General features: G+C 38.7%; 1 protein-coding gene across 6 annotated transcripts in view; it reads right to left on the reverse strand.

The window, feature by feature from the left end:
- bcas3 (BCAS3 microtubule associated cell migration factor) overlaps window positions 1-17,429 on the reverse strand; it is a 221,795-nt gene that overhangs the window by 136,499 nt on the left and 67,867 nt on the right. For 4 of the 6 annotated variants that reach the window (XM_053646443.1, XM_053646442.1, XM_053646446.1 and 1 more), the window contains exons 16-20: window positions 16,879-17,029; window positions 9,499-9,543; window positions 2,140-2,264; window positions 1,740-1,905; window positions 1,233-1,333 (exon numbers count right to left, since the gene is read on the reverse strand). In XM_053646443.1, coding sequence (XP_053502418.1) covers window positions 1,233-1,333; window positions 1,740-1,905; window positions 2,140-2,264; window positions 9,499-9,543; window positions 16,879-17,029 — 588 coding nt within the window. The remainder of the gene's footprint in view (window positions 1-1,232; window positions 1,334-1,739; window positions 1,906-2,139; window positions 2,265-9,498; window positions 9,544-16,878; window positions 17,030-17,429) is intronic. The other 2 variants (XM_053646445.1, XM_053646444.1) reach the window with 1 other exon arrangement.

Here is a 17,429-nt window from a genome sequence, read left to right on the forward strand (position 1 = left end):
GTCCACTCACACTCAGCTACTTTATCACTGTGACACATCTCAGGCTATTTGCAGGGAATATTCTACCCATGAGGCAGTGGGGATTCAGCGGGAGAGAAAAAATGTGAAGCACTGACTGGACTCGGAGGGCTAATTGCTGATTTATGTTTACAATTCACCCGCTAATGTTAAAATGCTCATTTATTCAAGATGTATTAGATACATGGTCATCAGTTAGCGTTCCTGCCCTGCAGTTGCCTCCACTTGCCTTTTAGATGTGCTCCCGCTCTCTTTGTACTTGTTATTGAATTACATGGATTTAAAAGCCACATAAATTGTCTTCATTTGAATGCTGAGTTAATTCACTGGCATGATGAGTCTAGGAGAGAAACATTACGGCTGAGTGACAAAGGCCTGATTCAAGATGCTGCCACACACACGTATACACGCACACACACACAGAGGTGTATATCAGTCTTTTCCTGACCTCTACACAGAGATATATATATATATATATATATATATATATATATATATATATATATATATATATATATATATACACACACACACACACACACACACACACACACACACACATATATATATATAGAGAGAGAGAGAGAGAGAGAGAAAATATACAAATAGAGACAGACAGACATCGAGAGAAATGAAAAATAGAGAAACAGAGATAAATAGACTGACAGACAGATAGAGTGAGTGAGAGATAGATAGATAGATAGATACTGTTTGAGTGCTCTGCTTTATACATTCATGGGGTTCTAAATTCAGGGGGCTCTACACACACAGGAGTTTCTACCCTCAGGGAGTTTCTACCCTCAGGGAGGTTCTACCCTCAGGGAGGTTCTACCCTCAGGGAGGTTCTACATTCGGGAGGTTTACACTTGGGGAGGTTCTACACTTGGAAGGTTCTACACTCAGGGTGGTTTTACCCTCAGGGAGGTTCTACATTCAAGGAGGTTTTACATTTGGGAGGTTCTACACTCAGGGAGGTTTTACATTAGGGAGGTTTTACCATCAGGGAGGTTCTACATTCGGGAGGTTCTACACTCAGGAAGGTTCTACACTCAGGGGGCTCACAAGAATCCTGTTAAATGCATACGTTTTGTGGGGAATACCTAGCATTATTCAATGAAAATGCATTGTTGCAGTAACCCTTTTACGGGTTTCATGATCAAACACACACACAGACAGATACACACATGCATGCACACACATAGTCTAGTACTTACAGCCAGCCAGGAGGTACTGATAGTACTGCACCAAGTCTGAGGCCTGCACCAAGGGGTGGCTGCTGCTGAAAGGAGGTTGCAGCTCATTCCACTGTGGTGTTCTACTCAAAACAAACACAGAAATCAATTTAGGAAGCACATATCAAAGAACCAGATGTATAGCGCAGTCTCCTACTGAGCAATAATGGACTCAGTTCCCACATGCCTGGCAGCCTTTCCATTTCTTCTGCCTCATGTGGACTGACCCAAACATACATCAGTTTACACTCATGAGCTGATCAAAGCCCAAAGTTATCAAAGCAACCCCAAGTCTTTCTGTCCACTTTCATTTAACAAAGTTAGCCATGGGATAATGTGTTCAAACGTAGCGTGTGGGCTACAGAACCTTATTCTATAGGATGCCTTCAAATAAATACTCATTTCTTTTGGACGTGTCATACGCTGGTTAGCTGCCATATGCAATGTAAGACCATAAGTATAGATAATGCAGAGGAATGATGATTGTACCTGGCCAGAGTCCAGCATGCCCTGGGGCAGGTGTTTAACTCCAGAGGTGTGTCATCACCTATCTTCTGTGCTGTGCTGATGGGCCGAGGCTCCAGCACATGCTCAACCAGACTACCATAGCAGCTTGCGATATAGAGAGAGTCAACCACAGCCTGGCGAGACTGATCTATACAGAGCAGATGCAACTTTTTATTTCATTTGGACCATTCACTATTAAAAATAAGAGGAACAAATGAAACTTGAGTGTTGTTTAAATACAGTTTGAGATACATATAAATTGTCAGGCAACATTAACAGATCACTTAGGATTGAGTTCAGCACTGCAGAGTCATGTGACTAGTGTTTTATTTACTTGACATAACTGTGTACGAGTTATGCGTCGTGTGTGTCCAGCTCTGACCTTTTTCTCTCTTCATGTTAGGGTTGGTGATGAACCAAGAGCGTGAGGATGCAAACACGGCAGCTACACAGAACTCCCCTCCAATAGACTTGCTAGGAGAGATCTGGGGCGGTGGCTTGGCTTTACTGTAGGAAACAAACACAGCAATGAGCTGCAGGAGACAGAGAGAAATTAAGGATAAGTGAAAGACAGAAAAGTAGAATGAAAGTGATGGAGAGGGAGAGAGAGAGGGAGAGGGGGAGAGAGAGAGGGGGAAGGATAGAGAGAGGGAGGGAGAGAGAGAAAGGGAGGGAGAGAGAGAGAGAGAGAGAGAGAGAGAGAGAGAGAGAGATCTTTGAAAGGCATATGGGGAATGGCTTCTGCAGTCTGCTTTAGGGAATCTGAGGCCCAGAGTCAAAGCAAAGTGGAAACTTAAAGTCACATCAGTGAAAAGAAAAGACATCAAGTTTGGATGAATAAATTAAAACAACATTCCCCACACATGAATGATGTATTTCAAATGCTTTGAATGATCCAAGGACATCTCACATCCCAGAACGAGACGACAACGACGACAACAACAATAAGAAGAAGAAGATTGAGTTCAATTTATACAGTGCCTTCCTCAAACCAAACTGTGCTTTACAGACAGTTGGATACTACACACAGAGAGAACTCACATTCAAAATAAAACAGAACATAGCATGACTAAAGAAAAAAAAAAATACAGAAATATACTTTTCTCACAAACAGCCACAGAACAATCAACAAAAAGTAAATACACCCCAGATTATGTTTGTATTCATTTATTCATGCCACTAGGTGGTGGACGAATTATGTTTTTCAGCTTCTCCATCTGTCCATCTATGAACCTGTCCCAGCTTCTCATTTGCAAAATATCTCAAGAACATGCGGTTGAATATTTTAAGGATATTTGAGGCATACAAATTAGTAACAAGGAGTTGATTTGTTGCTGGCGTTGAGTTCTATTTGTTCTTTCTGTTTTTATTATTGTTTGGTTTTTGTGAATATGTACAATATATTAGAATAAGCAGGAATGTTGAAACATTTTGCAAAGTTGACCTTGTCTGATGCATGGAAAGCACTCAACTCGAAATCACTGAATTTTATAAAGTGCAATCTCTACATTAACATTCTAATAATACAGTGCATTTCAATATTTTCAGATAATGAAGACACCACAATTTTTATTTTTTTTTAATTAACCAAATAAATGAATTTATTTATTTATTTATTTATTTTTAATAAAATCCAACTACTTATGTTCTGTATCCCTAAAAGCTTCTCACACATACATGCAAAATGTAGCCGGTCACATGACTGCTGTCATTCGCTTGTAAATCTGCTTCAAATGGAGGCTGAGCAGCTGTCTTTGCACGTCTCGTTCTAGATTAGGCCTTTAAAAGAATTTATTATAGGCTATTGAATTATTGTGAATGCCAAAACCGGTTTGATGAAACCGAACACAGAAAATGGCTGAGCAGTGTAATGAGGGGGCCATATGGAAGCTGAACAGGAACTATAGCATGGCATAACTGGCTCATTCCTAAGTTCTACTGTAAACTTCAGCCATGTAAGACACTCGGCACTAAGAGAAGACACAGGAGACAACTACACACAGCATATGAAATGTACAGATCTAGGAAAGATGTGTAAAAAAAAACAAAGCAGTAAATAATCTGGGGATATAAAAGACGTAGTAAATCACTGATATGTTTTCCTTTATGTTAGCCATTACTAATATGCTACTGGAAGGGGCAAAAGATCTGGGTTGTGTTTTTGTTCTCAAAAGCATTTTCATCATTTTGAACTGTGTGAATCAGTGAAAATAATGCTGTGGATATTATAAATATACAGGATAATATAAATATAAAGCCAGGCTCGTTTGAAGGCTAATGTGAACAGATTGTCCAGGAGTTGAACTCTTCCCTTCTGCCCTGCATGACACACTGCTAGGTGCTGAGTGACCTGTTGCTGTGCTCAACTCTCACTATTTCACTTCCTCTAAAGCTGTCAGCGAGTCGTAAATTACTCTTAGGATGAGGAGTGATGATGACGTCTTTGTTTAGCTAGCACCACGCATGGAATGAGGTCTATGGTGCAGAAAAAAAGGCTTCTACTGCTGTGTATTTATTAGTGTTGTATAAGTGAACAGTTAAATAAGCTAAAAAGAATAAAGACAGACAGAAAAAAGAAAAAACAAAATATATTTGGGAGTAGTGAGCGGTACTGATCCTGATGTATCGGGATATTGCTTTGTACTGCCTGGCCTGTCTTCTGTGTGTTCTTTTCTCATGTCTTCTTCTCCTCCTGGTCCATCTGATGACTATAAGAATATGACAAACACTGTCCACAGCTACAACTCATTCAGCTAAAAGCAGCTACAGTGCCCTCCACTAATATTGGCACCCTTGGGAAATATGAACAAATAAGGCTGTGAAAAATTGTCTTTATTGTTTAACCTTAAACAATTTGTTCAAAAAATTAACAAAAATACTCTGCTCTCATGAATACCAAACAATTGCAAACACAACACAGGTTTATCCAAAAAAAAAAAAAATCTTTGTTAAATATAGGTGTGCAACAATTATTGGCATCCTTTTAGTCAATACTTTGTGCTACCTCCCTTTGCCAAGATGACAGCTCTGAGTCTTCTCCTATAATGCCTGATGAGGTTGGAGAATACATGACAAGGGATCTGAGATCATTCCTCCATACAGAATCTTTCAAACGCTAATGATGATTACGGTTTTAATAATTACAAATTAAATGGTAGTGAATGGATGCCGTTGATTTGATGTAATATTTTTTTTAACTGAATCTTTTTTTTTTGTAGGCAATAAAGAAAAGTATCGTCAAACTCTGCTTATGTTTTTCGTTTGTTTATTTGGCTACTGTTTTGCAGACAGTTTGTTAGCTAAATTATATCTCATGATACGCATCGTGCATCGCTGAAACGTCCTCAAGTATCGTGATATGAGATTTTTGCCATATCACCCATCCCCACTGTACCAGAGATAACGTTCCAAAGCTTCATCTTGCATGCTAAACACCGTTAGTCATCTTGTAGATTGATAACTAGCTAAGCCAAGTCTCTGCCTCATAACTATATGCACAACTGAATCACACAGCTGAATTGCATTCTGTGACCTTCAGTCCAATGCTTGATGTCTCCAATACTTCTACACTGGATTTCCCATTAACATGACATTGAACGTCTCAGGAGAATGGTGAGTGAGAAGCGAAGCTTATGCTCTATTGTTTTTAGGAGCTAACAGCGAAAACTCACTGTTTTGTATTGCTGAAAATTTTTTCTGCTATTAAACAGCATTGTAACCGTGATCGCAATATCAATACTATCACGGTGATGTCAGAGCGGCCGAACCTCTCATAAGAATAAGCCAGAATACTGCGCCGACTAACAGATTAGCACCACAAGCACTAAATGCATCACAAACCTCCATATTTCAGGGCGAAGTTTTCCTTTAAGTTACAAGACTTAGTATTCTTTCCACTAGCATAAGAAATATAACCTGACTCCAGGATGCCTTATCGTTAATTTCTATAAATCACAGGAGCTCAGAGCGGTGCAGAGGAAACACTATCAGCTCACTCTTCTTTGCTAAGAGCGGTCAATAATAAAATCTGGGAATAACATTATTCTTTAGGATATGTTTTAATGTATAAATGGCAACCTTTGAATATAAAACAGCCTATTATTATGAGAAGGAGAGCGGCGCACGACGCTGGTCGGAGCTGCACAGCAGGTCTGGCTACGGTCCTGAACCCGGGCAACTGAGAAGCGTCTTGCCAGTGAGGTTTTAAGGAAAACTCTTTGAAGAGGCTTTGGTCAGTGGCAGCTGCCAGCAGAGCCAGATCACAGCATGGTTCGCAATGTTCTGGTTCTTTAAGTAAAACAACCGCTGGCGTTGATATGTCTGCGTTTTAAATCACTCTTCCTCTTACTCTCACTGTAAGTGGCTTGAAAGTGTTGGGGTTTCGGCTCTCATGACAGACAACGCAGGCTGCAGCAATGCCGCAGACCATGTGTATGTGTGGCTTAGTCGGGATAAATATTGGCACTGAGAGCATCCTGCAAAAAAAAAAAAAAAAAAGTAACCCAATATCAATGAAATATAAAAAATAAACATATTTAGTGTACCGCTGGAGAAAGAAAGATGAATGTTAGTGAACAGGATCCAGATTTATTTTTTCAGCCGTTCTTTCTTTCCTTTTTCCTCTCTTTGTATTTCCTTTCTGCTTCTGCTGCTCAGAGGGGTTTTTTTTCTCCTGTCTTACTAATTCACTGAAAAGACTCCTCGCATGTCATTTCCACTTTTAATTTAACAAATGAGGCCTCTTGACTTGAGCTAATAGCTTTTCCTCAAGGGCATAATTCAATCTGTAATGTCCACGATCAAAGTCCCCGTGCATTAGAGTCTGGGAGCAGGCAAGGCGCCATCGAGGACCAGGAGCAGCCACCATTTATTTTCCGGGCCTGTAGTAAACAAATACGGCGGAGCGCTAGGTCCTGTCAGAGCTACAAAGAGCCACAGTGCTGCACTGGCCGTGACTTGGAGGAACAGCAGGGGCGTCCATATGGTTGGAGTGTATCAGGAGGGTCCGTATTAGAGAGCGCTTGAAGGAGTTCAGCAGCATGTGGCGATGTCCTTCAGCATCATATTTATTGTTTTACAGCAGTCTTTTCCCCAAACACAGGCAGAGCACATGGCTGCGGTACACAACGTGCTAATGGTGGCCACTTGAGTGCTTTTTTCCGCCGTAAACAGCGTGGCCATGCATCAAACGCTGAGGCAAGAACGAGGACTTTTCTCCTCCATTTCCATCGTTCCACCTCATCACAACACCGCTCAGAAAGCCACTCTCATTCCTGTGCGACTTTCCTTTCCACGATGAAACAGCCACTAATGCAAGTTCCGCAGGCCTGGAGTGCGGCGAGATTTAACTGAACGATGAGCTCATGCGGTTGTGTAATAACGGTTTGGGGCTCTAACCACACTCCTACTCGTGGAAAGCATGAATGGATCAGAGTTCGAGGCGAAGGTATAATCTTTTAAAAACACGCGTCGTCAAAGGACACGTCGAAGATTTTATCACAAGACGAGCTGAAGTTTGGCTTCACGGTTCAGCCTTTGTCACGTGATCCTGTGGGCCATTTGAAGAGTTATTCCGTTCAATTAAAAGAAACTTGAGAAAATATCCGAGCAAATGAAGTGCAGGGAAGGAAATGGTACTGGTGCCACTTGCATTAACAACTTATAAGGAAGGAAATCATTAAGGATATTACAGTTTCTCTGAATTCTCAAAGCAATGAAACAGAAAACAGAAGACTTTAAAAAAGCAGAGGAGGACTCGATCATGAGGTGGAGCTCTCATTCCCAGACCAAGTGGAAGGCAGCACATGCTTTTTATTCAGAGGCAGATTCCAGACTGCTCAAAAACCTTAACGAGACCATCTAGTGGAAGTTTTCTACCAAAATGATCACAAATGGGATTCTTTTAAGGGTCTGAGATTCCTTGTAAGTGGGCCAGTTAAATTAGGCCACTCATAAATCTAGCTTATCTATAATCTACACATTGATTAAAAACATTTCCAGAAAATATGACACAGCATGTACAGATGTGCATGCGATTAATTTGGATTAGTCAAACACACCCAGGGTGTTGGCACGACTTTTTTTTTTGCAGGTGTGGGTGATAATATTGAGTAATATAGTGAAGATGGTTTTAATCCAAGTATTAGAATAAGTATTAAACGCTTTAATCATGATTAACTATCGCACAGCATGATTCAAAGTTTAATCATTAGCCCTGCTAGAAATAGATATAAATAATCATTATTAAATATTGTTAACATTTCTCATGCTGTAGAGAACTATAAACAATGCATATTATGAAACCATGTTTAGTTTTTGGGTTTTTTGGTAATAAAACGAAATGTATCATTTAGTCGTTGCTACAAACCTGAGATCAGACAGATTAAGTTTTTCTTCCAGGCTCTAAGTAATGAATAAAACATAATGGGGCATTCTGTTAGAGTAAAATAATCAACGAATCGGTAGTGTGATTTGGCCTGATGCAAACTTGCCTCCTAGTTATTTTCCTATAACAGCAAATCCCAAAACGTTTTATTCCTCTCATAACACAGCGATTTGGAAAGGATTACAGCTTTTCATTCATTAATGAAAACACCACGCCCTACTTATTTTTTTTTTTATCAGTTTTGAGTCATTTATTGCTGTGGAACATCTTTAGTTCCTATTATTACTTATGTTATAGCAACTATAAAAAGTCGTTCCCTAACTACTCCTTAAAAAAAGTAAAAGAAAAACTGTCACAAACACTGACACCTGAGAATCTTGAATAAACATCTCACGAAAGAAAACTTGACCCTATCAACGATTATACAGGTTTTGTGTTTTTTAAAAAAAATATATATATATATATATATATATATATATTTATTCATTATTAATCTTCAATTAGAATGTATTTGAGTAAGTGCATTAAAATAAACCTTGTAGCTGGACCTACTGTCTGAGCTTCCGTTATAGAAAATTCATCAACACCTTCTAACCAATCACAATCAAGCATTCAATAACACTATAGTATAATTACAATTAACTAATTATGTCCTAAAATCAAAAAGAGGAACAGCATGCATGACTGCCTCAGCCATCATTCTTCCCCTCCCCTGTGGAGCTCAGTGTCTTTTTTTTCCCCAAGTCACAGGTCTTAGAAATCACAAATTAAGATGAATCGGAGGACAAAGATGATGCGGTTGACTAAACAATCATTGTCTTTCAGTCCAAACAAGATAAATGAAGCAAGCAACGGATAAGTAATTGTGGGAACCTGGCCTGAAGTCAAGCACTGCACAAGTGAAGCTCTGTGGTGTTCCTGAAACACAGTGCTTCTGGGACTAAACCCTTCACAGGCAGAGACACACTCTCCATGATAACATGAACACACTGACACCACAACACACTGTTATACTCAGAAATGCCTCAAAATAATCAAAAGAAAAATAAGTTTGATAAGTATCATCATATTTGGATTTGTTTGTGTTTACGGTTATATTCAAAGAACCTATTTATTATTTATGATTTTATCATAAATGCTAATGAAGTAAATGCTCAGCTCTCATCAAATTAGATGCAATGAAGCACAGAGAGAAAGAGGGGAAAAAAGCGTATTAAGTGTTATCACAGGCTTCTAGAAAAAAAATAAATAACTGATAACAGCAAGCTAAAATATCAAATGAATGAAATGAATACAGTCGTTCCACGGGAGAGAATACAAAGTGAAGCATGCTGGGAATGAATTGGAAAAACTCACCATGGAGTTTTAATGGAAAAACATCCTGCCCCAAAGAGGTAGGGTCTTCATGACGGGAGAGATACACACACATACATGAAAAAACCATTAATGTCCAATTAATTGGTCAAAAACAGTCAGCATTGAGCATCACAGAAACAATCATTGAGGATATCACAAAAATCAATTCTCTCAAGAGAGATCACGGTCTGACTTTTAAAAAAAATATATATATATATATATATATTCCCGTTTATTTCATCAAAATTATGTATATAAGGCCAAAGGTCAATTTAGGAATCAACAAATGGATATTAACTGCTAACATTAAAAAATAAATAAATAAGAATTTAAAGATAAAAAGCAATAATGAGAAACGAGAACTAAAGTCCACTATCCAGTAGTGCCTGAAGGAGGATGGGTTCCCTATTTTGTGTCAAAAGTTCTTCCTAACATTCTTTGAGTATTTCCTCAGCACTATCAGAAGTCTAGTTCAAACTGCAGTTTAAATCAATGTAAAACATCTCCTGGTCTTTTTCCCCCGTTTTCAACTGTCCAGTTCCTCAGATTCCTGTTCTGGCTGAAAGAATTCGAACCCCATGTGACATTCCGCCAATGAAGACAATCAGCTTCAAAGCTCAACCTTGTTGTTGTTGTGCATTCTGAGATGCTTTTCTGTCACCATGGTTGTAAAGATTGGTTAATTGAGTTACTGTAGCCTTCCTGTCAGCGCAAACCGTTCTGTCTATTCTCTCATCAACAAGTCGATTCCACCCACAGAACTGTCATTCACTCAATTTTTTTTTTCCGTATTTTGCAACATTCTGTGTGAAATACAAAATATTTCACCACTCTAGAGACTGTTGTGTGTGAAAACCCCAGATCAGTATTCCTGAAATACTCAAACCAGCCCATCTTTCACAAACAACCATGCCATAGTCAAAGTTACTGAGATCAGATTTTCTCCATTCTGATGTTTGATGTGAACATTAACTGAAGCTCCTGACCTGAATTTGCATGATTTTCATCCATTGCGCTGTTCCAGATGATTGCTTAATCACATTAATGAGCAGGTGGACAGTGTTCCTATTAAAGTTGCCCAATGTATATTTCCATAAAAGGTTCGTAATGTACATTGCTCTACTGAGCAAAACTCACATTACTATTATCACTCTCCAAAAAAATCCAAACAAATAGATGGACATCCTCTTTAAATCTGCTTCTTATTGGAGAACAGTTAAGGAACAGCTGCTGATGGACCACGTGTGCGTCGCTGATCGACTCAACATGGTGAGAATGGCAGCTGCATGCTGAGGACCCATATGCATGTGATATTCTGATTTTTATCTTGATCCATAGTTACACAGAGACTCGAGCTGGCGGATAAAGGCATGGCAGAGGTACATGATCAGTCCAGCAGGACGCAGGATTGGTCCTCAATTGCCTCCATCCCTAAGTGAGGTACTTCAGCCAAACTGCTTCAGTAAATGTCCAGCTGTGTTAACGGATAAACGGAAAAGTAAGTGTGTGTTTTGCAGATCCTCATGGAAGTGCCTGTGGCTTGGGTTAAATGTTCATGGTGGTAACACAAGTGATAATTTTGACAGGGGGTTTAAACTGGAATAATAAAAACTGCTTTACATACATAAGTAAAACAGAATAGTTAACCAAGTCTATAAAAAAAATAAATAATCAAGGTCTGAATAACAACTGCTTACTTTCAGAAAGCTTGTTTTGATCAGATATCCGAATCATCATGTGTGTTAGTGCTAGCGAACCTGGAATTACTTTTGATTTGAACCTAAATCATAATTATTCGAGCATGGTTTCACACAAAATTAGTTCTTGTTAGTGCCAACACAAATGAAAACATATGAGACTAAACATTTTTTGTTAAAAATACAGAATAAACATCAGAAGCTGTTTCAGTTAGCTGTGCTGAAACACTGCTAGGTATAGTGGAACAGCTTTTCACACACTCAGGCTATTTATTTAACTGACAGCACTAAGCCCCGCCTTCACTATTTTCATTGGCTGCTGTGTATAACCAATCACGATCGTTACTTGCGCTGGGCTTACTCTGATTGGCTGCAGTCAGAAAGAGAGAGAGAGAGAGAGAGAGAGAGAGAGAGACAGAGAGAGAGAGAGATAGAGAGAGAGACAGACAGACCTGTGCCTTACTAGCAATTCACTACAAACAAAAAGTGCATTATGGGTGCTCAGAGGACGCCAGGATATACCTTTGGACACTAACCCATTGCACTGTGAGATTTTATTAGCACCCTGAAGTCCTTTACTATTCTATACAAATATATATACACACACTATATACTATTTGTGTCCTGTGTCCTCATGTAGTGTTACAAGACATGCTCATCGTATGTATAAAAATAAAACATGTCGGCTTAGAGAGACGCTCTACTACTGCACAGCTAATTCATGTCACCTCACATCAGCACTATTATTTCAATAGCAACTGGACTGTGTAATATAACAAAAGACAGTAATGATATAAAAGCACATTAATTCAGAAAAAAAAAAAACCCCACACAGACATAAGAGCATAACACAAAGATCTCTGTATTCTACAGTCAAACATACATATGCTTAAATGATCATTTTTATTATTTTGCTCAACAATGAAATCATGATTATTATAAATACATTTCAGCTAAAATAGGTTTTAAACTTTTCTTAATGTATATTTTGCATAAGATTTGTCACCATCACATCTTTCCTGTGTACAAGCCATGTTATTTATTTATTCATATTATTTAACGTAATATAACTTTCATGGTTGTTATGACCCGAAACTATATTGAAAGACATTTGATCTTTTTCTGACACTTAAGGATGATCACATGCCCCTACTAATATATTCATTTATTTATTGATCTTCAGTAAGCACTTTATCCTGGTCAGAGTCATGCTTGGAAAACTGGGTGTGAACGTGGAGGAGATGCCAGTCCTATCACTTTACTTACTTATTTACTTATTCTAACTTGTCCTTGTAAGTTTTGTTTTGTAGTATCCTTGCAATTTCCCTCTGTGATAAATAAAATAGTAAAGTACTCAATCAAGCAATCAATCAGTCCGTCTATATTCCTTACTAAGTAAAAATCTTTGACTAAGGAAAAGGCTTATTTCGATTTATATTAATTATCTAATTTAAATGCTATGTATGAACATACTAGACAGATAAACAAGGAATGAAGGAGACGCCATGTCCTGCAAACAAACGCTTACGTAAATATCGTGTTTAAAATGCACAGATAAATCAGTCTGGTTTGTATCATGGTTTGTCTTATGTGTTTTTAGTGTGTTTGCTTTTTCATGCAATGCATACATTTATCTTCAATGTTCTTTTCATGTTGTTTTGATAATTTATTTTTTATCCTGTTCTGCACTATATGGCCAAAAGTATGCAGACAGCTGCCTGTCTCTCTCTCTCTCTCACACACACACACACACACACACGTGTAGTTCTTCCCCAAACCGTTGCCACAAAGTAGTAGGAAGCACCCAATTGTACAGGATGTCTATGTATGCTGTAGGATGAGGATTTTCTTTCACTGGAACTAAAACGCCCAAACATGTGCACAATGCAAGCTCCATGAAGTGTGCCACAGTTGGAGTGGAAGAACTCGAGTGCCCAGTACCGACCCCTGACCTCAACTCCACTGAAGTCCTTTGGGATGAACTGTAATGCCGAGTGCATCACAGACCTCCTCGACCCAACATCAGTGCCTGACTTCACTAATGCTCTTGTGGCTGAACAAGCAAATTCACACAGCCACGCTTCAAAATCTAGAGAAAAGCCTTCCCAGACCAATGGAAGTTATTATAACAGAAAAAGGGACTAAATCTGGAATGTGATGTTCAACAAGAACATACAGTATGGGTGTGATGGTCAAGTATCCACAAACTTGTAGCCATTTCCTGTATCTGTTCTTTTTGTTTGTTTGTTTGTTTTTAAAACTTGACCATGGACAAATATTGAGTAATGTATCGCCTCTCATAAATAAATAAACAAAGTAAAAAATGAAAAAAAAAAAAAAAAAACGTTAAAGCTAAAACACTAGACAATTACCAAAACTCAATAAGAATTACAGTTGAATGTTTCATTAATTGAGAAAGCTAAAAATCATACTCACGTTTAAAACCTGATTATTTTGCAAATGACGTACTACATATTTACAGTACTTTAATTTTTCCAGGTTATAGTTCTCATAGCTTTAAACTTGAACCAGTGTACCAATGGAGTGTGTGGAATTTCAGTAAATAGTCTATTTATTGCCCTTTCCCTGACCCTATTTGTGTGTGTGTGTGCGTGCGCAGTCTGAAGTAGACATGAGTGTATAAACACACAGCAGCGCAGCACACACACAAAAGGCTGAGCACCTGGTGTGTCCCACCTCCATCCTGCCAACAGGGATTGTTCACACAGGTGTAAAAATGCATGTGCTCAGAGTGTCGTACAGACACACACTGTGCGGAGGCCTGTGCCGTCTGACAGATGGGCCTTCACTGCTCCGGCACAGTCAGTGTGAGTGTCTGATACGTACACGCAAGAGGGCAGGGGAGGCTTCCAACCTACAACCTGCTCCACTCTGCACTGGTACAAGGTTGCTCATGCCACATATCTACTTCCCTTCATAACCAGGCAGTGTGCAGAGCTCAGACATGTCCCTTCACCACACACATGTACAGCACTAAGGCTTTGTGAGGAAGGGCTGGATGGACATTATCCGAGGCAGGCTTTGACAGAGTGGAGTTTCTGCTTAGTTTTCACATGCTGGCCAGAGCTGAAGAAAGACAGAACGTGAAAGGTGGAAAAAAAAAAAGTGAAGAGAATGAAAATAAACGCATCTACACAAAAGAAAACACAGACAAAAGAGGGAGGGAACGTGTACACAGCCGATATCCGGCGTTAGTGAAAGTGGAGAAGTGTGGAAGTGGCCGGGGCCGTGTTAAAGAAAAGGATGGATAGTTTCCCTAAATGTTACTACAGAAATAGGATAAGTAAAGAAAGAAAACACAGCAGGGAGCACTGTTATATATAAAAAATACGTGACAAAGTGGTGTGATGTGGCTTAAAGTGGAACGGAGCTACTGTTACCACGCCAAAGCTGATTACTTTCCAATAACAGCACGTTCCAAAATGTTTTATTCCTCATATTCTACAAAAAATATCAACAATTACAACTTTTCATTTATTAATGAACATCATTACACTTTTTCACCGATTTAACCCTAGTTACATTTACTATTGTTGAATGTCCATGAATTAAGTTCGTTCCTGTTATCACTAGCTACGTTTCCATCCAAATTTGCGAATTTAACTTTGGAAAATGAAACTGGAATATGGCATAAAACATGTGCGAATAAAGTGTTTGAATCCCACGTGTTCAAGAGAACAAAACAGTCATTTCTGGGGAAACTGCCGCATCTCGCTCTCCGCCATTTTTACTTTTCTGAGGCAGTTATCCAATCACGTGATTTGTTGAAGCAAAGTCACGTGACCTTTTTGATACGCATCGAGGAATTTATATCATAGCTCATGAAAATGTCCTTCATTCTTATCGAACAGAAAAATGTTAAGCCTCAACTGAGCATGCGTATTTTGGAGATTTTATTCACAGCTGGTGTTTCCATTCAGTGTTTTTTTTTTTTTTTTTAACTGCAATATCCTAAAATTCCCATAGAAAATACTACTTACTTACTCACTCACTCATGTTGTTTACTTCATTCCCTTACCAACCTCTCTCTGTTTCTCTCTTGATAAGATACTGATAAGACAAAGAAATCCAGCTTGCCATGTTACTAAGAAACCTGAAAGAGCAGAATCCTCTGAACAGAAAGCTTAACCATTTTTTCTTTTTAAAAATAACACTTTTTTTTTTTTTGCGTTTATTATTAGTCTTCGATTAGTCCGTGTGAAAGAGTTGTTACTATGAAATGATGATGTATTAGAACGAGAACATTAATATAAACCAGAGATTTGGATTACAGCTGGAACTACAGTCAGAGCTGCTCTTATAGAAAACGAATCAACACCAATCCCGTTTGAGAATTCAACAGCGCCGTAATATAAGGAGACATATTAAACACTGGCAACCATTAACACTCAATCCTATCTACTGAAATCTGTATTTAAGAGGTAGCAAAAAGGAAGAGTAGCGCCATTACACATAGGTAATGTAACTCCACACTAGGAATTGTTCACATTCATGCAAAAATATTCTGTTTGCATATTTCTATGAAATATTACTCATTTCCATAAATCTACAGGTATCTGAACTAAAACATGAGCCTCCACGCCTCCACCCGCAGTACATCATCTCCGGGTTTATCGCTCTGCCATTGCCCCTGCTGTGTCACTTGTTTCGTTAATGGATTTCCCATTCAAACTTTCCATTTAAATAAAAATAAACAATTGGAATAAATCGTAATTATGACAAGCCAGTATGTAAATGCTTACTGCAGTCGTTGATACGGTTGACTAGTCTTTAAGGTTGTGTTCATATTACATGGAGGCGATCCGCAAGCTATGGTGCGCGCTTGGCAGGTATTATTCATCCATTCTGCCTGAACGGTGAGTAGAGAAAAGAACAACATGCAGGAGAACACAGCACTGGGTTTGCATACCAGTCCAAATATACGCATCAAGAAGACAGAAATCTAAAGCCCGTCCGCACAACAGATGCAAAGTCGCTCGTGCTTGCTTTGAAAACTGACAGGGTTTGCATGAAATAAGCTCATGTTCATAATTTTTGTCTTATGTTCTACACAAAAAATTAAATACATACAAACCCACACCGTTTAGAGGACAATGCTCTATTCGCTGGCAAACACGTACATCCAAATATCACTGATACTGATGGGAAATTTAAAAATGTAATTTGTCAAAAGGACAGAGAGGTGACACAGCTAAGCGACAGATTTAAAGGGGAAGAGTGATAAATTGTGGTTAAAAAAAATAAGAAGAAAAATCCTATTCACACTCATTGACCCGGTATTATTCATAAATAAAACTCAACAAATGCTTTTAAAATCAGCATTGCTATACCCTTGCAAAATAAAATCATTTTTACCATGTTAAATTTCCAATTTCCCCCTTAAAACAAATCTCATGACACCCCAAATCAGCTGAGACATGTCTGTAGTTCAAAATCTAGCCCTAAGCAGCTAACAAGGGAAGCCAGTATAGTGTCAAGCAAACTGTACGATCTTACGTTTATTAAGGTTATGAAGACTACGAATGCTGGTGTTACAAGAAAACACAAGTCCTGAATGATAAATACATAGAAATATGGCACCAATCTAGTACCTTACAAACAGGAGGACCCATTTTGTAGCTAAATGGTAGTTTGATCCTGAATAGCATGTGTAGGAACTCACCCTGTGCGCTTGGTGATGGTGCCCAGAGTCATGGGCTGTTTAATCTGAGCCAGCGGCAGCAGCACCGTCAGACTTGGCAGAGGAGACAGCCGTGGATTCCCCATGTTGTTGTTGGTGAGGTTGTTATAGGACTCTTGGTTGGTATGTTTGGCTGAAAAAAACAACAAAAACAATATAGCAAATTAAAAAACAAATTAGCATCTGATTTATGCGATGAAGCTATGGAACTACTGTAGGACTTTTCCAGTCATAAAAACCTTACAACTAACAGAAGTGCTTTGTAGTTTCTATCAAAAACATATCCTTGAATTAGTTTACTAAGTCTGGGTCTAAAGAAACATCAAGCTAAAACACCACATATCAGAACACAGCAAGTATTTAAATTTTTATTAGGCACTAATATTAGGTGGGTCTTCAGTTTTCATTTGCAAACAGCCAGTGACTCAGACCCTGTTTACACGAGTGCGTTTTCATTTTAAAACGAATAACTTTTGCTACGGTTACGCCCGTCATCTACGCTACTCCGGCGGAGACTTTTGGAAATTCAGAAG

This window comes from Ictalurus furcatus, chromosome 17 (genome assembly GCF_023375685.1).
Source record: "Ictalurus furcatus strain D&B chromosome 17, Billie_1.0, whole genome shotgun sequence".
Classification (NCBI taxonomy): Eukaryota; Metazoa; Chordata; class Actinopteri; order Siluriformes; family Ictaluridae; genus Ictalurus; species Ictalurus furcatus.